General features: G+C 43.0%; 1 protein-coding gene across 3 annotated transcripts in view; it reads right to left on the minus strand.

Moving 5' to 3' along the window:
* dusp8a (dual specificity phosphatase 8a) overlaps positions 1-25,495 on the minus strand; it is a 46,158-nt gene extending 20,663 nt beyond the window's left edge. The window contains exons 1-3 of one of the 3 annotated variants that reach the window (XM_067589260.1): positions 25,144-25,495; positions 18,344-18,752; positions 7,460-7,598 (exon numbers count right to left, since the gene is read on the minus strand). In XM_067589260.1, coding sequence (XP_067445361.1) covers positions 7,460-7,598; positions 18,344-18,580 — 376 coding nt within the window. In that variant the 5' untranslated portion in view covers positions 18,581-18,752; positions 25,144-25,495. Of the gene's footprint in view, positions 1-7,459; positions 7,599-8,367; positions 8,407-18,343; positions 18,753-21,229; positions 21,250-25,143 lie in introns of those variants that run through there. The other 2 variants (XM_067589261.1, XM_067589262.1) reach the window with 2 other exon arrangements.
* Between the last annotated feature and the right edge of the window lie 1,535 nt (positions 25,496-27,030).

A 27,030-nucleotide genomic window follows, 5' to 3' on the forward strand; every position in this document is an offset into this window, starting at 1 on the left:
CGACTTTTGTTTCACTTTGTATTCTGAAATATCAAACACGTTTATGAACTTCGCCACATTTCTGAATCATTACATTTTTCATATTAAGTTGGTTTATTTGCTTAATTATGACAATATAAAAATAAAAACATTATGTCTAAACACTATGTGAAACATTCAAAGCTTAAAAACTACTAAAGAAACGTGGTCACATACCAGCATTTTTTAACAAATATGCAACACGTTGTGTGTACTGTGTTCCGCTAAATGGCGATTAAGACCATTTCAAGATTTTACATGGATTTCATGAGTTCGAGGACATAATAGTACATCTTTATTCTGTATGTATGCAATAAGAAATGAGCAGAAATGGTAGTCATTAATGCCTTAAAGCACATTCAAGTGTTGTATGCGTGTCTCTCAGCTCTGATCTTTATCCGCAATACTTGGAATTCATGCATATCTCCTATGTGTGCATCTTATAGAAAATGTCATTCTCTTCCGTTGCATGCTAGAGTATATACGTACGACTGTGTTTCACTTTGTCGGTGTGTGCGTGCAAGTGCGTGCTTGTGTGTGCGTGTGTGTGGCCCCTTCGAGCCAGCGAGGGACTGTGAGTGATGGAGGAGAAGGGGAAGAGGAGCAGGAGGCAAGCAGAGCAGTGAGATCACGTCATGGTGGAAACATTTGGCAAAGGCTCACATAAACACACACACAGACGCATAAACACACACACACACACACACACACACACAGAGCACACCGTGCACGCAGACACACACACATGCTGGCCTGTTTTTGTTCTCCGGGTTTTGAGGGAAAGAAGGGGAAAATGACATCAAGCTCATCATGTGAGGCCAATGAGACAGATGAGGGAGGGGGTGAGAACGCTGGCAGAAACAGGACATTGTTACATAAAACTCAACTCGGTACAGGCCTCCTCTGGGCCCTGTTACCATACCGTGTGTGTGTGTGAGTCTGTCCATATGTGCATGCATTTTCTGGCTTGCTTGCTTAGAGTGTGTGTGCAACTTAAGCATTTGATCACAATACCTCATCAAGGTGTGAGCCTAAAAAAGGAGCTCATTACATACCTGCAGAGTGACTGTTGCAGAAAACAGAGCATTATGTCAACATGCAGCTCCGAGGCTTCTCAGGATCTGTAACACTTTTCAGAGTAGGTAGGTGATGTCATAGATATTTTTGTAGGCCATTTTCTTTGACCTTTGAGCTCCCTTGGTGCTGACTGGGGTGGGGCCGGTGTATATGTGCGAGCCCTTGTGTGTTTTTGTGTATCTATGGGTCAGGGTGAGAGCACCGAGGCCACTGGCGCCAGATGTGACAACCGCAGGAGTCTGGGCCTAAAAATAGAGCTCTGTTCTCAGCACCGTGAAACAGAAGAGAGGAGGGAGGAGGGGAAAGAGAGGAAGAAATAGGGGGAAGGTAAAGGGGCTTGAAGGAGTGATGGAAGGAGGGATGAAGAGGGAGGCGAGGTCATTGAGAATAATGTGTCAGATCTCCCCGGGGAAGGTGAGCTCACCTCCTAATGGCACCACTGGCTCCTTCTCAATGAAATCATTGATCTGCTGGAGCTCCCCACGGCGTAATGGAGAGGGGTCAGATGGAAGGGGGGGGGGGGGCAGAGGGGGGAGAAAGGGGCAAGGAGGTGCAGAAAGGGCAGGTTAGGAGGTTAAGAGAGAGAGGTGAGCGGTGAGTGGGAGGAAAGAGGAAAGATGAAGGATGGCGCAAGGGACACACAACAAAAGAAATGTGCAACCTCTCTGACCTGCACTGTGGCCAATCAAAACACACCTAGAGGCACATAGTGGTAAATAAATGTCACTTATCGATTCAGTCCATCTGAGCTCCATCACAGAGGTATTTATGTCAAATGGTGCAGCCCTAAAAGGACTTGAGATGGAGCTGTTGGCAGCGTCACAAGATGCAAAAATGCAGGCAGCACCTTTGGGCTACCACGCAAATGTAAAAGCTTTCCGTGAAAATGTTTGATAATAGCAACAACACGATGATTGTTATGCAATCAGCACATTTCTAATCACGTTAAAATCAGTGATGCGTGTGTCGGAGCATCCCAAACAGAATTTACCACTCTGCAAGTGTGCATGCATGTGCGTGTATTCGTTAGGGCAGAGATTTTAGTGGGGTTTCTCCCCTCAGGCTGATTCAGAGGAAGTGGAGACTTCCTGCTGGTATCCAGAAGGAGAAGAAACCATAAAGAAAACCTTCCAGCACTGAGGAGGCGAAAGAACACAGCACAGGTCAGCATGACGGCCTGTCTTGCTTAATGAGTTCTCCGACCACACACGCATGCACACACACGAACGCACATAAATGCAGCCAAAGTGAGCACTTGCACACACATTCAGGATGCAATAAGGACTATTACCTCATCTCCTCAATAGCTCTCCTCCTGTTTTGTCTTTTTCTTTTTCTCACACATGCACTCTCAAACGCTGCCTCATAGACGCACACGCACGCACTACTTCATATGCACATATTCATGCAGACACACACGTAAACACACATGGACACAAACAGACCTCCTTATGTAGCTCATTGGAATGTCTCTGTGAACGGCTGCATTGTGAGATTCGGCCTCCCACGATTACCTCACCTCTTCAGCTTCACTCTGATGCTCGCATGCACACACATGCACACACACACACACACACATACACACACATGCACACACACATACACACACATGCACACACACACACACACACACACACACACACACACATACACACACACATACACACACACAGAAGCTGCCGCCCTGTTGTATAACAGCACAGAAGAATGACACAAAACTGAATTGACCTTTGTACCTCTGTATGTGCTGTCACACCCTAACCTGATCTCATCAAAGCCCCAGGGCACACAGCAGCTCCTGTGTGTGTGTATGTGTGTCTTTTTGAGTGTGTGTGAGAGAAAGAGAGAGAGCAAAAGAAAATGAGAAAGAGGCACCTTTCATCTCCTAATACCTCTCATCAGTATGTCATCGCCGTGTCTTGTCATGTATGCTTTTTGCACTGAGCTGGCTGGTTGACAGCGTGGGAGTCAGCATGCTAACCTGTAGAAGAACTGTGTCCCAGTTCCATATTACATACTAATACTACAGTCTGTGCTACATATTAATGTTTCTAGTCTACAGTTCAGTTAATATACAGGAAATGACTGATCCATCAAACTGAAACTTTGGAAAGATACTGCCAATCAAACTTGTAAAAGAGAAAGCAAAAGATATACTTCACTTTTTGTTTCTGTCTATAAAATAATAAAATGATTCCTTCCGACTGTGACACTAAAAAATCAAGAGAATTTAACAAGATTCATTGAGTATACTTAATTAGTCACTTTTTCAGTGTGAATGCACAACATATTTAAAACTTGGTTAGACTAAGTATGTAGTAAAGAATGTGACAGCTCAAGTCTCACTGAGCCTGTTTAGCTGCTTCAAAGGTCAGAGGTCAAAAATACATTCCTACCTAACTATCCAATGTGGACGTATCACCTTGACTGGTGGATGACTTGTTCATTACTTTTCTGTCAATTGACCCAGTGTAGAGAATCTAGACTCATCCGGCACGTGCCTTCATCCCTCATCTCTGTCACATTTCCTTGTGTGACCCTTTTCTCTCCTTTCGTTCTGTCTCTTTGACCCAGTGGTGTGACGCTTTAGTAATCCTGCAAAAAACACTGGCAGATGGTGCTGGGAAAGATTAGGTGCAGTCTTGCACATCTGCAAACTCCACACGCACATACACACACACACACACATACACACACGTTATATGGATGAAATACACACCTGCAAACCTGCGTCCCAGCTTCTCCACCCTCATTTCCTCTTTCATGACCTAACTCTCTGTTTCCTGCCAGACCTTTTAAACTGTTTTTTTTTTTTTTTTTTGCATTTGTTCTATTTTTCTGTTGTTCGAATTTCTAGTTGTCAGTTTTCACAGTGCTTTAACAAAACCTTTGTGCTATGAATAGAAAACTGATATTTTTATCACCCTCTTCCTCTTGAAACCATTATCAATCTTGTTTCATCTTCTCACTTTTGTTGCTGTCTTTCTTTTCCCTTTTAAATTCTTCTCTTTCTATTCTGTCACCGCAGCTCCTGCTAAAACTAGAACATGAGCTTCAGATGCCAACATCAAAACGCTTCAACCTGGCGGGCCTACATCAGCACCGATGTGACGCATGATGCAGCTACGCATTTGGCATCAGCTGACTTACCACCTAGCTACACACTGGCAGGCAGTCTTGCCTTTGGTTTGGCTGTGTGCTGCAGATTGGTGGGAAACACGCAAACTTTAGACCCACTGGGGAGGCAGCTGGCTCCAACCAAGTCATGTTCTCCTCCTCTACAACACACACACACACACACACACACACACAGATCCACACACGCACACACACACACACACAGTCACAACTCTCAAAAAGGCAAAACACATCAGCCTGAGCTCCATCTCGATGAGATCATCATTGTGGTAAAAATATGGCTGTCCTCAGAGAGACATGTTTCTCACAAACACTTTCACACAGTCGATGAAGTAATAACGCACACGTACGCATGTACACAAGAGTACGGGAAACCCATGCACACACATGAACATTTTCCAACTGCCACTACAGCCACATCCTGTGTGAATACATATTTCTAACTAACAAAGGATGAGAGTCATTCGCTACCTGGATTACTTATCTCATTCACAAAAACAATGGCTCTTTTGGGACATGGCCTGCTTCCATAACATCATCCACATGTGGGAAGTGGTGTGCTCTCTGAGCCAGAGTTCTTGATTATTTAGTGAATGGAGAGAAACCTAAGCGGAGTCACCGATTGTTTTTAGATCAATACATTCCCAGTACATGCAATTAGGTTGTGTAACATGTCATTCATGCAGATTATTTGGCAATATCCCTTTTTAGACTCTATTAATTCCTTTGGTTATGGAACGTTTAAGTCATCAAAAATTAGCATTAAAATATGAAAAATATACACATACATATGTCTCTGCAAAAATGTGCCTGCTCTAATCTCCCTTTGGCAAACCTCTGGCAGAAAATCCTCTTCCTCCCAGACAGCAAGCTTAGTAATTATTCTTTTATTCAACCCTGTCCATCCCATTTAAGGATTCTCTTCTTTTCATCTCTCTATCTGACCCTCCTCCCTTTCCCCTCCCACCCACATTAACCCTCCCTTGATTTGCACGGTGAGCACTGTTTGCGTATGCGTGTGTGGCCTGAATACGTGAGGTTGAAAATAAGTCGTCAGTCAGGTATGAAGTCATTGCGGGAATTATTAGCATCATAAATCAGGGGTTCGCCGGAGGGGCAGGGGGAGACGTGAAAGAGAAGGAGGCGGGGGAAGAAAAAGGCAGAGGATGAAGGGAAGAGAAAAGAGAGATTTACTTTTTTTTGTTTTAAAGTACTTTGAATCTTTGAGAATGTGAGAGAAGGCAGTAAAGCCAAACAGAGTCAGGAACGAGAGGAAAGACAAAGAAGGAAGGAAGACTATGGCTGCTGCTACTTATCAGTTTTGTTGTTGATTATGTTTTAGCTTATAAAACTTCAGAGAAAAGTGAAACATGCAAGGAGACATCTTCAAATGACTTGTGTTTTCCGAACAAGTGTATCCAAAGATTTAAAAAAAAAGAGAGAAAAGCAGCAAATCCTCACATTTGAGAAGCTTTATTTGACTTCATGTGAATAGTTTCAGCAGTGAAACTTATTTCGCATATTTCAAAAATACTGTCCTTGCACACTTGAGGTGGCTGGTGAATGAAGCTGGCACAACATGACCCCTGACCTCTGAGCCTGCTCGGTGCTTGACTCACTGCTGTCAGCTGACTGGGGTTGGCCCCAGCTTCTTCACACACACACACACACACACACACACACACACACACACACAGCAAATGTCATGGATCCCAAATAGAAAGAAATATCCCTTTTAGACCACAGACTCTTTGCTGTTGTTGATTGTAAAGTGTTTATTTTAACAAGCACTGTGCAAAAGTTCCTCTCATCCTCTCATCTCTCAAACTCTCATCGAACTCTGCACCTTCATTTGATACACAAACAGATAATGCAGCACTCATCCACATGATGTCATCACGTGCGAATGCATGCGGGCATGAATGCATGCATGCAGACTTGTACACGCAGCACCCTCCATCTGCCCACCCACATACACGCATACATCAAGTATGCACAGACGCTGGCTGCTAGCACCACTGACCCCAATAATACAACCACCCAAACAACAGCCAATGCCATTGGCTGAGTCCTTCTGGGGAATATTCTCTGCCACTGTTGTCGTGGAAACAGCAGAAAAGAGGGGACAGAAATGGAGGAAGTGTGATTCCTCTTTTTTTCCTGAAGAAACGTAGCGAGAGTGAGCTTAGGAGCCTGATAAAGAGGAAGAGGAGGGAATCGCTGACAAGGTCTCTTTCATTAAGATGATGTCTGATCAAAAAAGCTGAGAAGGAAAATCCTGGATTTCAGAAGCAGTCAGACTATATGTGCATGTGCCATATCGAACATGGTTGTGTGTCTGTGCACACAGAATGTGCGGGTGTGCCCTGCCTAAGCATGTGCTCAGTACATTTCTGTGACTGTGACTAATTGTGGAGCCCGGGTGCTTTGAGGCAATCCTCGGCATCAATGAATGACTCATGAAAAAGCGCTAATCTCCCAGCGGAGGGAGAGAAGCGAGAGGAAGAGAAGAATGGGGTGCTTGGATGCAGGGAGGAGAGCGGAGCAGAGATTTGCTCCGAGTAGCATGCCACTGCCTTCTCATTTCCAATCCTGACTGAGGCAGATTACACTTTCCTTTCTGCGCTGACACATTTGGGACGGATTCATAAGCCTCTGCTGCTGTATATGTGTGTAATGTCGTTCCTTCAAAAGCTTCAGCCACAGCAATCGAGATGTCATTAACTCAATGAGGCTATTAACAGTCTTGCTGGGGCTCAATTATAAGTCTTAGTGTGCTTAGTGGACACTATGACAGGATAATAACTGTGGTAAATAAGGCCAGAGGATTGGAAGTTAAGCTTCAGCTTTATTTCGCGATGTGGAGTAAGAGAGAGAGTCCAGGAAAACTTAAACATCAAAGAATCATCAGAGAGGCATGTTTTTATACTTGCTTTTCTCACTCATATCTCCTATACCTGAGAACCTGACACCACAAAGTCAGACGGTCTGATCACTGACAGTTAAAAATGAGGAACTAGTATTATGTGACTGAGGAGATAAGCACTTGTTGTGTTCATCAGTGACACCTGCTGACCGAACTGTGACATGACAAAAAACTAAACTCAGATCAGCAGCAGAGGTATGAGGTGAGGTACACCTGCTCGCTGTACAATAGATAGCAGGTAATAAATAACACACACACACACACACACACACACACACACACACACACGCTGTTGCATACCAGTGAGCAGGGAGACTTTGTGAAAGGTGCCCTCCAGTTTTCCCATGAGAATGTGCACGAAGCCGTCTTTGGACAGATGACCCACCTCTTTGGAACTCTGGTCATATACCACCACTTCCTGCTTCCTGCCCAGCTCTACCTGCACAGACAAACAAGGAAGACAGACAAGTCAATGATCCTAGTGTGGAAAGTATTTAAAGCATTCACCACCGACAATGAAGAGAGAGTTAGATAATATGACTAGAATTACAAACATCCAATTTGACATGTTGAGCTTTGCATTTCTGAACACACATTTGGGGCACACACACATACAGTACATGAAACATATATATTTCATCAGAAAAACGGATCCTTAAAGAGGCACTGAGCAAAGTTGTGCATTGCCATAAAACTTTCGGACAATAAGTGCACACGAGCTACCGCAGGGTTCGAACCCGTGGCTGATCTAATATACACCAGGAAGCAGCAACCAGGAAAAGAAAATGAACTCACAAACACAGCAGCAGGAGTTATGACAATAAACACTGACTTTATCGATGCCAGTCACTGCAACAGCAAGCAGGAGGAACTACAAGTGATTCTAGAGTAAGTTATAAGGATAAAGCACAGCATTATGAATAATACATGAGGGCTGAGCTTTGCACGGTGCAACTGTGATTATAATATTTACAGTGTAGATACTGCTGAGAGGATTGTTTGTTGAAATGGGAAGTAATGTCAGTAAAATCGTAAAAGCTGGGTACATTGCGAAGGGTGTGGGCATTCATCAATGCATCAGTGAGATGCTGTTTATCAGAATTGGAGAAAGATGAGAGGATACGAGCATGCGCTCTTGTGACAAAGTGCGCCCGTTTGTGTATGTGTGTGTTTGCATTTAGAGAGTGTGAGCATGTGCCTGCACACACCAGCCAGGCTGTGTTGTTCCCCATGTTGTCAGGCAGGCTTTGGTCACATGACCATCAGGCAGCGCCTACTGCAGCTATGAATCACTGCATCATTGAACCGCCACTGGACAGAAGAGAGGAGAGGGAGGAGGAAGGAGTGTGAGCGGGAGGGAGGGATCGAGGGAGAGGGTGGGGGTAGCGGAGTAGTGGGGCAGGAAAAGATGGAGATGGAGAAGGATGCAAGAGGAAAATGAAAAAGAAAAGAAGGAAGAGAAAACTGAGGCGGAAGGTGGTAGAGGAAAAACAGAAGATGGAGGCGGGCATTTCATTTTGTTGTTTACCTCAACATACAGTACACCATTCTCATTGGAAATGTGCCTTTGAATAGCTGTTAGCTTCCAGGCAAAATTGCACTATCTCCAACCCCTTCATCACTATGTACACTGACAGGCACACTGGTGATGATAGCCTATGGTATACTCAGCTACGCTGTACCTTTCACAATGCGAGTGCATGTGTCTATTTGTTGGAGAGGGGGACACAGTGTGCATAAAGTGTGCCTGATTATGTTTCTGCTTACATAGCAGCTGTAGCAGAGTGCCTTGGCAGACAGCCATGCAGGTGATTTAGACAGGACAAGGTCAGTCTCTGAAGCCTGGATAAAGGAAACTCCAGTTTAGTAAAGCCTGGCTTAGCTCCGCCAACTGGGATTAAAGCATGAAAAGCTGAGGCAAAAACCCTGATCTATAGCATCAATTGTAACTTCAACAAACTTTCTCATCCTCCAGATATATTGATGATGTTTTAACTGTTCACTAGATTATTGCTTGTCAGAAACACAGATGATGTAATACCATCTGGCCTAGTATACGCTAACATATGTATCATATATCAAAATATCAAGTGATACAATCCACTGAGAAAGCACTAGTTAGTAGAGAGAGCCTGATAGCTGTCTATAGCATCTGTGTGTGAGCGAGAGCATGAGAAATAAAAATACTACCTTTCACCGTGTTTTCTTACTTTAGTTTGTACCTGTCCACACAGTTTCTACTTAGATTTTCATCTCCATGTCTCTCTTTCTTTGCTTTAAATCCCCTATACTCGCTCCATCTTTAATAACCGTGGATAATTTTGGCTGATGCTCCTAATGGGATCAGATCTAATTTGGGAACCTGATCTCAGCTCCTGAGGATTACAAGCCTTTAACTGTACATACATGCAGAGCACAAATACACACACACACACACACACACATACTGTGCAGCACAAACTTCAGTGCTGTCAGTCAGCTGCACAGTGAAAAAACGTTTCACTACCGGCGTGAAAACATAAAATAAGTGCTGCAGTAAAAATAGAATTAATAATCAATCTGTCTCTCACCTTTGGATAAGCAGTGGATGACATGTTTAGGTTTTGCAAAACAAAACCAAAAGGTTATTTAGTAATGCTTAACTTACTTCCTGTATGATATACAGTGTCTTCTGTGTATGCTGCTCCCTGGACTTAAAAATTAGCATTTTCTTGAGGTTCTTGGGGTTTGTAATATTATGATGATGTGTTACAAAAAACAGTATTTTACACAAAATCCATAGTAAACATGGAAGATTCAATCAATGTTGCAGCTAAGAGGATGAAATTACTCTTCTCCTCTTCCTGTTTGAAAGTGTTCCATGTGACAGAAATAAAGCAGCCTCTACAGTTAATAAATTATATGAATGGTAGTACAGATAGTATGACAGGAGCTATTCTTGAATTATGTGATAAAGCTACATCTCCTGCTCAATGTATGATATGCATAGAGTTTGCTGCAGTGCTAGAGGTCAACGACCCTGGGGAGCGTGAGGCTGGCTGTCAGACTGCAGCAGTAGTACATATCCTTCATCCCTCTGCAGTGCTACAGCACCACTACTACTACTGTACTGGCCCAGGCTCTCTGACGCATGCACACTGCAGGTAAACAAGGAATGCCCCTGGCAGAAAGAGGGGAAAAAAGGAGGGGCCAAGGAGACAGAGAGAAGTGGCGAAAAGAGGGAGGGAAAGGGGAAAGGAAGAAAGGAAATGAAGCCCAAGAAAGGGATGAGGGAGAAAGTTGAGGCAGGAGTAGGATTTGATATAGAGAGAAGGATAAGAAGGAGGAGGAGGGTGCAGAGAGGGACAGAAGGTGGCACTGGCAGACCAAATGCTACAGTCGTGCTGCACCCAAGCTTTCTTTAACGGATCTGAAGGCTGGCATCACTGCAGGACATAAACAAGGAGTGGTCACAGAGGGAGATGTTTGTTTTCTCCTGTCACTTGCAGAGGAATACAGCAAGAGAAAGATAGTAAGCAAAGCAAGAGACAGAGAGGAAGAAAGCTAGTGGTACAGTGTGTACTTTTTTAATTGTGTGATTTAAAAAAAAAAAAAAAGAAAAGAAAAAATATGACTGAAAGAGAAAGAATATAAGTATTGGGAAAGAAAAAGTCTCTGCATGTTTCAAACTGACCCCGTGTTATAAAATATGAAAGGAGTGGGAGAAAAACAAGGCTGCCAGTCAAGGCTTAGCCTGAGTGTCAATGCTCCTGTGAAGGGACAGTCTGCACACACACAGTCACACCATGAAACATACAGTAGATGGCGGGTAGCTTTGCAACATATTTGTGGCATATTTGTGGAAACACGGCCCCCGGCCTACCGTAAGTGCTTGTGTAAGAAAGTGAAACATGGTTTCCCCTGACCTCAGCAATGCTACTGACCACTGACAAGGTCAGCGCTGAGCGGGACAGTATGTGTGTTTGTGTGTGAACTGGCCTGTGACACAACATCAGCACAAACAGTCTAAAAATGGACCAACATTCCTGAAGCGCAGTCCGGGTCCCTCTTAGCGTGTCCTCTCTGGGATGTCTCACAGAAAATAGTAAGAACTCTCTTCAACTTGTGTTTTTTAAGCTCAGAGTGCAAATACAGAGCTGTGTGGAGCCTGAGAGTGGAAAATAAAATGCATATCAATGTGAAATCTTCTTTTAAGGGCACAAGATGGCACTGTGAGTCAGACCTCATCAAAATAACAATACACAAAATACTATACATGTACTGTATATCATGCACTTATTATTTAGCTTGATTTGTAGGCACATTTTATCATGCTTATTATGTCAATCTGTCAACAAACTGGCTTTATGATTGGGCAATCCCAAAACATACAACACCTAATACTACCTACAGTCCTGATAGAGGACCTGCTGCAACAGGCAGTGATCTCTTCTGGCAGTTGATCTTTCAGTTTAAGGCTCCGCTGTAAAGATACCACCCTGGGGCCAGATGATGTCATTGACTGGCACAGGCAGCTGGCACTTCCATGTGTGCTTGTGTAGGTGTGATGTGTGTGTCACAGTGTGCCTGTACTTCTATCCTTATGAGCAGAAAGAACAGAAAGTTAAACTTGGGTTTAGCGTTATTATGATTATGTTGAGGATTTAGACTTAATGGGTTAGTGACTAAGTGTGTGGAAAGTCCTCAAAAGTACAGTAGTACACCCGTGAGTGTCTGTGTGTGTGTTTCAGACCAGGATGTGAAGATGTGGCAGGGTGGTGAAAGTCCCTGATGCCTCTGTGCATGTGCAGTGTGAGGTCATCACTGATCATTTCAGAGATGTGGTCACCTGATCTGGTCACACCCTCACACCACTGAATGTCAGAGGACCTTTTCCACACATGCACATGCCCTCCTCTGTGTGTGCGCACACACACACACACACACACACACATACACACCAGACCCACATTCAGATGCAAGTAATGTCTGTATACATACAGTATAAGTATACAATTTCTCTATCTATCTCTGTCTGTCTCTGTCACACACACAGACTAAACTGTTGTCTATGAAGAGCACATGCATGCTGTAGATCCGGTTCCACCATGTCATCTTCCTGGCTTTGTATATAATGAAAGCCACATTTCATATCAACAAATTATCTCTGAATCATTCTCTCCATCTTTCTTGTAGATCCATGAATGAAAAATATAATTTTTTACATAAATGTTACTCCTACTTTGGGGTTATGTCTGAAACTATGTACCGTGTATGAGCATGTGTCTATGTCAAACAGTAGGATCTTTTAAACAAACAATGATTCACACCATGACCTCATCAAAGCAAACCCATGACATATCATACATGACACATGACATCTCTGTAGAGAAACCACAGCTGGCTACAGTGTCTTTGTTTGAACTTGGCAAAAGGAAAAAGGGGAGAAAAAAAAACATTAAAAAAACTTCCCTAAACTTGCTCTCTGGTTAATCTGGGAAACAATCCACAAAGTGAGTCATCAACTAAGTTCTGCTGCTACTGTCAAGGCAGATGACACATGAAACACTCATGTGTTGTCCTTCATTTTGAAACATTGTACTGTATTTACGGGAAACTTCAAGAACAATACTATTGCAAAAACTGTATGGTAGTTTCCAAAGACCAGCGTCTTTGCCTGGTCTCTGACACGTCAATAACACCTTTGTTTATCTTGACACAATTTCAGGAATACTTGACTCTTAAGAATTACCCATGAATTTCCAATGATCTATCTTCAGAACCAGTAGGCTTTGCAGGGAGGATAAACACAACATATGGTGCGTCATCGGCTGAATTGATGGAGATCTTCTTCACTGAATAAATGCATTAGTTGGTCACGTGCAGTCTCCCCCTGTGCTCGGCAGCGGGGCACTCAGCCAATCCTACCAATTAAGATCACAGACCAGATCACAAACCCATCGCCTAACTCTCTTTATTGCAACTTGGCCATTATGCCAAACAACAGTCATTGGGCTGCTGTTCATAATCAAAACTAATATTTTAGTATCACAACACTTGAAGACATTTAAGTGCAATTAAAGTCTTAAGTGCAAGACCTCACAAAGAATTAAGTAAGTGCTATTCAACTGTCACAAAGGCGTGATACCACTGGCAAAGCTTTAGTGTAGGGCTGCAATGAATGATTATGTTATTATCTATTAATCTTTTCATTATTTTTCCAATTTACCATTTACCTTATAGAGTAACAGAACAGGAAACAGTTAACGATACCCATTACAATTCTCCTGAACCCATGTCACTGTCTTCAAATTGTTTGCTTTGTCTGACCAACAGTACAGAACTAAAACATATTCAACTTACAATTTCATAAAGCAGACACAAGAAGTAAATCATTGAAGACCTGATAACAGATTGTTTGCCATTCTTTTCTTGAGAAATTACTTAAATGATTTTCTGCTTTTCAAAAGTTTTTGTTTATTTTCTGTTCATTGGCCAAATAGATCAGTCTTGAACTAGGAAACAGGGATGCACTGATCCAACTCCTTTTCCGATACTGATTCTGGTATTGGGCTGATTACTGATCCAATACACATACTCTTTCCCAATTTAAAATCTGTTTTACTGTGTGAAACTCATTGTAACCAGATTTTTTTTTGTAAGGTAACATGAGACCAGGGAGAGCAGTGGCGTTCTACACTGAGTCCTCCGCCTGCCATGACTGCATAAATGTAACTGTTAGTGGAAACACTGACTTTTGTAAGGACATCTGGCTGAATTGTTCCCAAATCTTCTTCAATTGTACACGGACATGACAACATTTCAACCACTATGGGTGTTCTTCACCTGATTTAGGAACATTTAGCAGTGTGCAGGTACTCTGTTCTTTCATGTATTTTTTTTTGTTATCCAGAACCTGCAAAATTGTATGGATGTGCGTGTGTCCACTGATACTTGCTGATACTTGATCCACCAATAAGGTCAGTATCAGCTCTGATAGTGATTCTTGCATTTCTACTAGGGAAAAAAAGAGTTTACATCAAAACTGGTTACTCCTTAAATGCCACACAGCTCTTGTTGTGTCCTCTGCCAGCAAAAAAATACAAAACAAATACTTGAAACATGCTTGGCGTTATAAATATTTCAGGTCTACCACAATCCAGCATATGAAAGCCTGTAAGGGTAACATCTGTCTGTATGAGTAGGCTGCTGTATTCTTCCTACTACTCTGGGTCCCATTCATCACAGGTCTGGACTCCGTGCCTTCATACAGGAGGAAGGGTGCTTCCCCAAGCTGGCTGCTGGTGGCAAAAACCTCTGGTCCATCTGTCAGGCCTGCCTGCCCGGCTGTCCCAATCACAGCAGCAGGGATTAGCCAGGCTTAAGCCAAGAAACCAGTCGCCTGCCCTCCAGCCTGTCAGAAAATGCATGAGGAAGCCCCATTCGTGACTAAGCCTGTGCCATCGCTCTCCCAGCAGAGGTCCACCACCACCTAACCTACTGTATCCAACTCTTTCTGACCTACATTGACAGAGAGCATTAATGAAGAGGTTATGAAGGGATGGGATGTAAAGGGGAGAAGAAAGAGGACACCATTTTGATTACTGCTGCACTGACCATGGATGTTCATTCAGCTCGGTTAACTGAAGCATTGGGAGCTTCTATGAAAGAGGGTGAGTGCAGCGCCTTGGGGGATGCAGGCTATTAGTGCTCAATGGGATGTGAGGCGGGAGGCAGCCGGGGAGGAGGCGGAGGCAGCAGCCCATCCATGAATACCCTCAGTGCTGCTCTCCCGCTTCCTGCATTCACTTCCCCAACAAAGAGCCACAATGGTGTCCTTTGCTGTCTTGGCTGACTGAGGCGGCTCCTGGCGATGCTCAGAGCCATGTGGGGGGTAGAGAGGATGGTGTGTGTCTGTATGTGTGTGTGAGGGGTTAGCTGGGAGCCGGCTTTAACACCACACAGCCAGTCTGCACGTGCCCAGCCCGCGGCCTGCCAGTGGCCGCACAAAAGGGATGATGTCATGCTTAGCCAATAACAAAAGAGTCTGGGTCCGTCAGGCCCTCCTCTCTCACCCGGCTAGTTCCAGCTTTATCCAGCCTAGCATTAATCGCAAGCCTTATCCTCTTTACTGGGGGTGGGGAATGGATAATAACAAACCAGCCATGGGGCAAGACCAGATAGGGACAGGAAGAGGAGAGGAAAAAGGAATAAATTGCAAGAGAACAGGTCAGTGGTGGAAGATGCAGGCTACGGTTGTAGGAGGCAGACAGAGCTGTCATGAGATTGAAAGTGAGAGAAATCAGGAGGAAGCAAGGCTCTATGGGGTGCCACAGTATGAGACCAGCCAACCACAGGGCCCCACACAGAGATGGACCTAATAGACCCAACACAGAAACACTATGAAGCTTGCTTCACTGAGATGTAGCACCAAAGTAATGAAACTCAAATTCAGACGAGATCCAAAATCTCTCAAACTTCACAGCTCTGCGGCTTTTTCAACCCCTACAGCTTTTCTGTTGTTATTTTTTTTCTGTCTAAATCCGTAGACTGCAAGAGTAGGTCATGCAATATCACCGCCTAAAATAAAACTGTAATCCGAGCAAAACTGGATCTTTTGGTAAGGCTGAGTTACACATTTGAAGATGGAGGATGTCCCGTGTGGACTTCAGGTGTAGTACTGTCTTTTCTACCCAGATCCATGTAACTCATCTAACACAAGAGGTGTTATACAAGATCCCTGTCCAGTTAATAGTGGTACATTTTGGGTGAGAAGAAAGGCATGCAGGTTTGACTGCCAGAAGCCCTTGTAATAAAAGTGAATTAAAACTAATTGGTATAACAGAGAGTTAGTGAAAAACAGCAGGCACATGGGGACTCTCAGCCAATGTACCAATTATACAGACGCTATTAGCTGAACTGAAGGTCATTTGACTTGAGAAAGTAACAATAATCCACAGTTGTCCTCCATTTTACCATCTGACTATGTGGAAAGTCAGTCACCTACAAGCGTTAACTGCAAACCAACAGGAGCAGCAAAGCAATAATCTAAAGCAATAATGTGTAATTATTTGCCATTTGGTGGGCAGGGCATGTTTTTGGTGATTAAAGTTTTCATGTACCAGATGGAAATACAGAGTCAGTTTGTCATCTACAACTCCAGGACTAGTACAGTATTATTATTAGCAGGTCATACATCACTTTCATAAGTAAGTTTGACAGAATGAGATGCGGGACAAAGACACTCTGACCTGTTCCTGGCAATCAGGAAGTAAACCAACAAAAACAAAGGCAATGGCAGTTTATGGACTGTCATTCAAACTCATTGTCACACCTATGAAAAAAATGTCACCTGAGTTGTCATCAGCCTCTGTGAATCAATGTTGTTTTGAGTTGGGCGTAATGTGTTAAAAGTTAAATCAAAAGCTAAAAATAATTTTTGGAGAATCAGTGCAGCCAGGAAGAGGACTTTCATTTAACATTTTCACAGCTTTGTTGCTGTTGTTTTAAAGTGGATTCCTCACATCTGGGTGATGTGATGTTGTCCAGTCATGTAATACTGTTAGGCGATATACGCACACGCAAATACATGCACACAAAACGCATCCAACACATAAAACATAAAAACTTCACCCCCTCTCTGCTTAGGTTTCCCCTCTCAGAGTTCCTTCAGTTTCACACAGCGACTAAAAATACAGGAGTCGGCGTGCCGCGGGTGGACAGGCCATGGAAAAAAGGCTGTCATATTCGGAGGAGAAGTCATGGAAAACGGGAGGCTCCAATTTCAGGGCCACTGATAAGCAACAAACCTACAGTACGCACGCCTGTCCGCCAAATATAGAACCCCCTGATGTGGTGCAGGCTTGGGCTAGCAGAGAGAAGCCCAATCCAGAACCACATTGGTTCTCGGTTCAGGCTGCTGGCAATCGTCTGAGAAACCCATGGAGTTGTCATGAAGTCAGTGTCTTTCTCAGGGGCACTTCAGCAGGTGAGTGCTTGCAGAAATGGGAACTTCAGTCTGAATCTTCTGGTTCAAGGAAAGTCCCAACTTGCTGCATCTACTGTATGCTTGAATAACAAAGGACACATACTGTACTTCCTCCCTATTACAAGCATGACACAAAGAACGGTGCTATAACACTATACTGAAGGGTAAACCCCAAACTATCCCTTTACTGTTGAGCTGTAGACCTACTAATTTCCTGTGGACCTATGCCCATTTGCACAAAAAAATCTTCACCAGGATATTTGTGACAACAGTCCCTGCTGTGTTCATGTTTTGGACTCCCGTGCTGATTCTGCCGCTTCTGCTGAAACAAGCAAGATTATGCCGACTTGTCCCAACACACTGTACTATAAATGCACTAATTTTGATTCCCCATTCTCATTTGCAAGAAGAATCACTGGGGTTTCATTTGTGTGTCAGAAGAAAATCTTGCATATCCCAAAAATCTACTCTGTACTCATACATTTTTGAAGTCATATGATTTAAATAATGATGTTTTACCTGGGTTTTGTTTGTCTGTGGGTGAGGGAATTTACTAAACACACAAAACACTACGTTAAATAATGACATTAAAATCTTGACTTAAGTGTTTAGATGTGAAATCCAGTCTCAGAGTCCCACTGAATCTTAAAAGCAGCTCAAATGAATAGTTTGACATTTTGGGAAATGGGGTTGAGTTAGATGAGAAGATTGATACCACTCTCATGTCTATACTGTAAATATGAAGCTACTGCTAGCAGCCAATTAGCTTAGCTTAGCATTAAGACTGGTCACAGGGAGAAACAGTAAGCCTTGCACTGTCCAAAGCTACAGTAAGAAAAAAAACTGTGTAAAAACCACATGTTGCTTTCAGTGGGTTATGTGCAGAGTAGGTGACTATTTCCTAGAAGTAGTGTCATATTAACCATACAAACGCAACAAAATGTGAAACTATTCCTTCAGTGAAATTATGTGGGGTTAAGGTGAAATTAATTAATAGATCACCTTTACATTACAACCTGCACACAGCAAGGTCAAAGTTCAAAGCCAGCTCTGAACCTAGTAGGGTCCAGTGTCTTTCCCTTATCAGCAAAATGGACGCTTGCCACGCAGACACTTTGAATCCATTCGTCCAATTAGAAGAAAGGCTCTCTAATCAATGGCATCACAGCTTTGAACAAAAAGCCTCAACTGCCATGCCTGCTGAGCTTTTAACTCACCTTCACCTTGCCGTTGGGCTGCAGCAGCTCAGTGACAGACACCTTATCCTGCTGCAGTCGCCTCTTCACCAGCTTGGAGCAGCAAACGTTGACCGCACCTTGCACGTGTGACGCATTATACTCAGAAAACGTCCTGCTGTCAATCACCAGCAAGCGGCCTGTTCCTCTCTGGATGAGGCTCGCCAGGCGCTTGATGTCCATGGCGCTCCGTTTAGTCGGCCCTTTCTCTCCCGCCATGATGTAGGAGGGGCGGAGTGGTCACTCTGGGTCACTGACGACGGCCAGTAAGGGACGGGGGTGTAGAGGAAGAGGGGTAAATGAGAGAGGGAAAGGAGGAGGAAGAGATGGGGAAGAGGATGTCAGTGGAGGAGGGCTACTACTGGAGCGGGCGCTGCGAGATCCATGGTGCCTGAAGAAAGAGGAGATAAAGAAAGAAAAAAAAAGAAGAGGAAGGAATTTAATACTTAAAATACAATCACATTGCAGAAAGTACAGGCATTGGTTAGAAAGCATGGCATTCAGTGGTTTATTTGTACGCTATTATTGGCCAGCAGTGACATTCAGATCTCGCACTGTCAGTTTTGAGATGCTGATGACCAGACAGCTGATGATCAGACATCAAGAGCATGATCAGTTCGTGTCCAGAGCTTCAGTCCAATCACACCACAAATCAAATCATTCAAACCTGACTGCTACAAAGCGACAATAATTAATTCATTTCGCTTAGACATCCAAACCACAGTGAAGTGCACATTGTATTTTTGTGCGTTTGTGTTATCTTTTATTGGTAGACTTTGAGCACCTTTCATATAAAAATAGCCACAATGCTAAACACGGTATTAAAGTTATTTAAAGACTTGCCGCCTGGATCATCCGCGGGGATTTATCAGTCCTGACTTCTGAAGGAATATCACACATCCAAACACAAAGCCAAAAGACTTAAGTTAGACATGCATAACAATAAAATTAGTGCGTGTGTGTGCGTGTCTGTACGTGTGTGTGTGTGTGTGTGTTTGTGTGTGAAGGTTGGTTGTTGTTGATCGAGGGTCTCTTGTGAGGTAGCTCATGAAACAGGAAACTGAGGGCGTGAGATAAATTAAGCCGGGGGAATTCAGAGAGCAGGTCTGGACACAAGTGAACGGCCTGCGTGACATCCTGTGTATGTGTGTGTGTGTGTGTGTGTGTGTGTGTTTCAGAGAATCGTTCATAAACTTGATGAACTGCCTCCTCCTATCTATCACTACTAATCACTCTGATCTTCTCCCTGCTCACGTTCACCACAGCACTTGTACATCTAACATGACACACACACGCAATCATTTATCAGGGTTGAAAGATCAATGACTGCATGTGTGTGAGCAAGCGAGTGTGTGTGTTCGCTAGGCTACACATGACTATTACAGAGAACATGTATAAAAAAAACCTAGGTAGGCTGGCGGCCACTTCCTTGGTCAACCAGGTGTCATGCGACAAGTGAGAAGGTCAGAATGTGAATGCCGTCGTGTTGTTTTATTCATCTACAGGCACGAGGTGTCATGAAAAATTAATGGGCCTCCTCTCATTTACCCCAAAGCCTAAATGGAAGTTTAAACCTCGGCTGAAAAGGGAGAGTACGGGAGGTAGAGGTGTACAAACAGATAGTGGAGAGATAAAGGAGAAAAAACTCAAATCTTCATAGTTTAGGCATAATTTAACAGCAGATACAGACTATAAAATTAATTATATCACACTTTCTCTAGCATCACATATGTCCACTTCATTAAAAAAAAGAACTCAAGAGAGGGGATATTATGTTATGATAATGAGGCTTTATGTGGAAAATGAAAAAACTGAAGAGAACTGTCTACATGGAGCACAAAAACAAAAATACTTTGCAAAGCAGAACAGCGGTGAGAAGGTGGGCGAGAAAACAGAGACTGTGAGAGAGGAGAGACGTGTAGAAACTGTGGTTCTGATCAGTAGTGTCTTGGGAAGACGTCCAGGTAGCCCTGCTCTGCAACTTTTCACCTCTGTTATGACACCACCTCCATGCAGGGAGAGAGAGGGCGAAAAGGATGTTATTCAGCGAGGATTTCTCCAGCCTAGCAACTCAGCCAGCTCAAAGGTAAGGGAGGGGACAACTGTGAAGATGGAGCTCAGAGGACAGCGATAGAAAGACGGAGCAAGAAGGAGTTCTCTAACATTCCCATAAACTCACTTGTACAACAATGACTTTCAAACTTAAGACATTGATAATACCATAGCATGAGATGTGGCCGTGCACCATGTTCCTTTAAGGATCCACAAAAAAGTCATTTTCCACCAGGCATGTCTCTGCTATAGGCTGCTGACTGACCTGAACATAGACGTACACATGCTGTTGCTGCCTGGCAACCTGCCTGATGCGCACAGGAACATGGAAGAAAATCTAGATAGACAGTAGCAACTGCCGGCACTGTAAACACAGCCAAACTGCTGCTGTGTTGGAAAGTAGCTACAGTGTGAGTATGGCTGTGCACAAGACTCAACCAACCGAGAACATTTTCAAATCTTGGTTGCATAAAATATATTGAAACATAGACAGTCAGTCAATGAAAGTTGAAGGTAGTGCACATGCACACAGTATACACATAACGCAGTCTATATCTTAAAAAAGCAACACAGACAAATAAATCTAATCCAATTAATCTCATCTAAGATGCCCGTCTATGTTATAGTGAGTGTAATTTTGTGACCTGCAGCGACAGAGCACATAAGCACACTGACATAGTGACATTTCCCCACTTTTTCCCATGATGTACACCCCAGCAACCAATCTGCAGAAGCCCTGCTGCAATGCCAGTGCCCCCCTAACACAAACAGCCCCCTGCCACATTACGGCCTGCCCCGTCACCTGTTATACCATACCTTACATGGCGTAGAGCCCTTTAGCCGAGCCGCTAACAACACAGCTTCCAGGGGTGTGAATCTTTCCCTCGTTTTACTGTTTCCCTGCTGCTGAGCACGACATCTGACGCCGCATATGTCTAATGGCGACTGCTCTCCCACCCGCCCAGCCTCTCTCACTTTTTTTCTCTGATTCCCTCCTTCCTCCTCTATCACTCTCTTTTTTGCTCTTGTGCAGTGAATGGGGAGGGGCGGGGAGAGTGTACAGGTTTACATGCGTGGTAGTGAGAAGGAGAGACTGGTGCTCTGCATCTTTCTACGCTGCTAGACTATCATCCTGCGGCGTCCTCGCTCATAGTGGACCCTGTTTGTTTGGGTAAGAAAGGGGATGATGAAAGGAGATAATAGGAGAAAGTCAAGGGAACAAGGAGAGAGACCCAGACAGGAACATAGCTGAATACTGAATAGGAGTGAGATAAGATGATGGGTGATGTAGAGAAAGAGCTCAAACCTCAGCATGCTTACTCAGCATAACAACCACAACCCGGCCCCTTATGCAAAACCGTCTTTCTTCCTCCATCTTGAATCCAGGCAGGAACAATAAGGAGCAAAAACAAACAAGCTTCTCAAACTAAAATAGGCAGCAGCCAGGAGCTTGCTGTGAGGCTCTGGCTGAACAGAGGAAAACAAGCCGCGAGGAGAGAAAGCAGAGAGACAGAGAAGGAGAGAGAGGGAGAGAGCGTGTACAGGCCCGGAGCAGATTCTGTTGTTGCCATAGAAACAGCCCGGTCGGGGTGATCGGGGGGCACGGGGAGGGTGATGGTGATGGGATGCTACTGGTGCTGATGCTGGATCAGGATAGAAGAGGAGATGCAGCTAAAACTGACAGCGCTACATACATGTGTAAAATAGACTGTTGTGACTTCAGCATGTGCAATATTTCTGAGATTTGTTCACGCATTCTACTCTAGACAACATCTTTACCATCACTTAAGTTTTTCGGCACTCACCCAGAACTGGCTCCTGTCTGAATCTTTTGTAAATCGATGTGCAAACAAGTGCACGTGGTCAGAAGATCAGTGGCTCCTTAAAGTTGAAAAAAATGCAGTAACACCTTGACTACTGGCTGAAGGCAGGAGAACCAGATCAACTGGTCGATTTTTATGTTTGTTTTGTTTTAGCTCATTGGGGAATTTGAATATCTGAATTTTCCAACAGTGCTGCCAAACTGGAAAAAAGCTGGGACTTTCAGCACTTTGGCAGTGTAGGTCATTATTAAAAGCATGAGAACCATTAACGCCCCGTCAGAGCACATGCAGGACAATCCTACATTTTATTCAGAGCTTATATTAAACCACAGAAAGCATGAAGCAAACATAACCCTGCCCTTCACAATCTACAGAACAGGCATGGTAATTGTTCTTTTTTAAACAATATTTGATTAGAATATGAATCATAAATTATTCAGTATGTGAATTCAAAATTAGAATAACTGTTAGTTACAGGTCTGGATGTGTAAAAATGACTACAACACCTTGTTTTCTTACTAGAGAGGAATGAGGAAATCCCAGAGATAAATACATTTTCTCTTGGATTGTCAAGTAGAAAACAGTCACAGAAATCATCTACAGACCCAATAACCTTTACTGTCACTCTCTTTACAACTGATAAAAAAGCTTCTTTGTAATATACCAATAAAACAAAGTTGGGGAAGTAACTTTATCCTCATAAAACAGATAATCCATGCGGAAATATTCATAGGTCCCTAATACAAAACCACAAGCTATGGGCCAGCTCAATATCGCCATATCAGACATCAGGCAGCGAGGCAAACACAAAGAGAGCAACTGGAGGGCAACCAGCGCTGATGTAATACCATCCAGGTTATTCATTAACTCCCTGCATAACGTCACCTGTGGCCAGAGCCTTGAGTGAGGCTGACATAAAGCTGGCTCTTAGTTTCATACAATAAGAGACATGAGTTGTTTGTTTGGACCGCAAACAATTACATCATCAGAGCGTCTCATGCCCTCTACTCTGTGCTTCCTGGGCTTTCTCAGGAACCAAACATTTGCTTCTGTGTGTATACACACCGTCTCTTGACGATGTTTGTGTCGATTACACTTCAAAAATCGACCAAAGCGAGGCACTCTGCAGTCAATTACACCCAGATGGGGGCTGTAGGAGGATTACAGGATGGCAAATAAATACTGGGGAAGTTAAAAACAAAAGTTAGAGATCATGTTTGAGTATGCTGCCAAGCCTTCAAGATACTGCTGGATATTAGATAACTAGTCTGATAAGACAGTTTCTAACCTGTTTCCTGGTGAGTTTCATTACAGTACATTAGCTGATTTTAAGACAAATTACATTATTTTTTTAACGACAGAAAATCACCAAGTTTAGGGCTGCAACTATGGATTATTTTCTTGACAAACTGATTAATCTCTGAGTCTACAAAATGTCAGAAAATAGTAAAGACACATGTCACACATTCCTAAAGCACAAGCCACCATCTTACATTTAGTTTACTGTCACATAAAACAAATAAATCCTAAGAAGTGAGAAGGTGGAGCACGGCATTTTTGGCATTTTCACTTGAAAAAATGATTTGAACAATTGATTGATTGTCAAAATCGTTGTAGATTTTCTGTCAACTGACTGATCTTTCGATAGTTTCAGCTCTCGTGTTTTGACTCCCTGACTAAACTTATACCATGATTCCAATGTCTACTACCGTTATCTGCTACTCTTATCTCTAAAGTTAAGGTCACTGCTTCTAATAACATCCCATCCCGTTGTTTGTCATTGAAACTCATTTTAAATTTATCACATATTTATGAATGCCTACTACATTTGGTTTATAGTGGGATTTTTGCACAGCTGTGTATAAATAATAAATGTCTTCATCACATGTAAGCCAGAAGACAGAAATGGCTTACAAACCAGTGCAACAGGAGTGGTGCTGTTTACAGTGATCATGTCATTTTAAAAAATCAATTCCTGGTTGGCCCCGGCTGAGCAGAAGCGTCATCATACTGTAAACAACATAACCTGGTATAAAGTCTTCTGTTGTCCTCTAATCAATACTCTCCCACTGCTGTTGCTGCAAATTGCGGGGTCATATAACAAACCGGGACTACCCCGGGCTCTATCATAACAATAACCACGGCATGGATACTGGTGCCAATAAAATCCAGTAGGATTCCACACTGGATTGTCATTGTGCATTAATAAGCATATAGCGTGCGTTTATGAATGTGCCAAAAAGTCTCCCAAAAAACTGCATGTGTTATTTCGACCAATACAGAGATGCGGCGCACAAAGAAATATATGGGACACTGTGGCCTGTTTGATAACGTTAATAACAATGATGGAGGGTGAGCGCTCGAAGCGCACTATAATAAACCGACCTAGATTAGAAATAAGAATAGATCACAATGCGGACAGGCTGGCTTGCATTTAGAAATTGTACATAATTAGCATCTAGTAAAGTAGCGACACATTTATTAAAAGGTCCACTGCGCTGTTGTCTGAATGGGAAACCTGCCTGCCTGTGTTGTTATGACGCGTGGATATGTCCGCATGCGAAACTGAACCGCTCGCACAGACTCTGTGATGATTAAAAAGCAGCAGCGCGCACATAAAGAAAAACACACACGTTCTTCCTACCTTGAAATGAGCTGGCGTTAAACCATCAGATGTTTTTTTCAGAAATGAAAGAATCACTAATAACTTCAGCGTGGACGGGTTAAATTCCCATCATAAGACAGGCGCGCACATGGGGGGGTTGGGGAGGGGGGGCGCGCGCCGACAGACTCTGCTGCTGCAGCAGCGGAGGGGGGGGCGGGGGTTGCTATCGTGAGCTAGCTCTGTGGGTAGCAACGCACTTAATAACAGCAAGCCTTTCGATAAACATACACACACACACTCACCTCGGGCTCCACGCGGCTCCTGTGTCCTGTGTAGTTGGTCAACTGGCCTCCATGTGTGAAGGGGACAGCGGCGGGGTCGTCATGGGGCTGGCCGGTGTTTACCTGGCGGTGTCGCGGGGGACGGTGCAGCTGACAGAGGGTGACAGCGCCGGGAACAAGCGAGACATGAAAGCGCGGTGAAGCGGCTCCTTCAGCCGTTTAACTGACCGGGAAAGGTGGTCGGCTTGTGAAGGGATAGATTAGCTTTTTCTCTGTTAGGTAGCTTAAAGTGTGTATGTGTGTGTGTAGGGGAGGGGGGGCAGTTAGTTACAGAAGGTGCACTTTAGCACTTTCATGAACTAAAGCGATGAGGTCATGGTTCAGTTGGGAGAGGAGAAGGGAAAAAAAGAAAAATATGAGGTTGACGTCACCTCCAGCCAATCAGCGCAGGCGGCTCAGGGGCTGGGTGACGTCAGGGTCTGGTCCGCGGATTAAAGGGACAGTTCGGCTTTTTTTTTTTTTTTTTTTTTTTTTTTTTAAAGCTGAAGCTGCTCATGAGGAGTGTAGAGTGCAGACACTGGGCTGCCATAATACAGGAACCAGTGCCAGTGACGCAGAGATCATCACAAGGAGAAAATAAACACTAACAAAATGAGAAAACATTTTACTGTCATTAGTGAGTAAAATGTTGCTTAGAATATTTCTATCTATTGCAATAAAACCCTGATTACTACATACACTACATAACCTGATAAAAGACACTTTTCAAAGACCTCAGCCATAAAATACATATATATCAAATATCTCTTTTTTCAATTTTTTTCTTTGATTGTTTTGTTTGTTTTTCTAATTTCTATTTAATTATCCTTTAAATATTTACTTTATAATAATTACATGCAAGGACTGATATTGTTTTTTTTTTAATTATTATTATTATTTTTACCCCATGTGCTCTTTATCAATCAACCTCACATAACATGCTATTTGTATTTGCTCTTACAACATGTTCTAGTTTCTTTCATGGCTCAACTCTGGATTGTGATCTACACTACGCTGTCCTCTGTAGTCAAAAGACAGAAAATGCAGATTTTTATGTTTGACAAATTATTTTTTAAGCGTGTTTTTTAATAGTCAGGTTCATATTTGTTCAACAAAATAATACTGTGTTTTTTATTCATTCAACATCATGTATTACATTTTGTTACATTTACTACTTTATTTTACTGCATAATGTCTTTTTGTGAGCTCTCATTTTGTGTTTTTTTTTTTTTTCCTTTTTGGGGGGTTTATTATCATTTTCAAACCATAAGCAACATGCCAGAGTGCAGTTAGTTACATTCATCCTTCATCTCTCTACAGGTACTTCAACCAAGCCACAGGATTCTTAAAAGGACTAAATCTGAAAGTTAATTACCACGGACATAAAACACTGAATTATGAATAAGATTTGATGACAAGTACTTCCAGCACTTGGGGCACAAGTGGTTTTGTTAGCTCTTTGGCACAGTGCTTCTACATTACCAGATGGTCACAGCCAAAATATCTCCAGAATTAAACATAATATCATACAAACTGTTCTCACAAAACACAGTTAGTATATAAAGAAAAATGTGATGAAGAAAAAGTGATGCCAATATTCTGATAAAGTATTAGTGAATGATTGCCTGCCTTAACAAGACTATGAATTTACTAGTTTGTGGTTAATAATTGATAACATTTATTGATATTTATTCCAGAAAGAAATAGAACAAGCATTAAATATATTCTACGTTAGCAGAAATAAACACAGTCTGATATTACATTGTTTCTATCAACTGGGGGAAAACAGTTGTAATAAGTGGGTGTTTCAATTCAGTTTCATGAATTCTCTATTGTTTGATTGAAAGCCTTTGTTCTGTTGCTGTGCCA

Source organism: Thunnus thynnus, chromosome 5 (assembly GCF_963924715.1).
Source record: "Thunnus thynnus chromosome 5, fThuThy2.1, whole genome shotgun sequence".
NCBI lineage: Eukaryota > Metazoa > Chordata > Actinopteri > Scombriformes > Scombridae > Thunnus > Thunnus thynnus.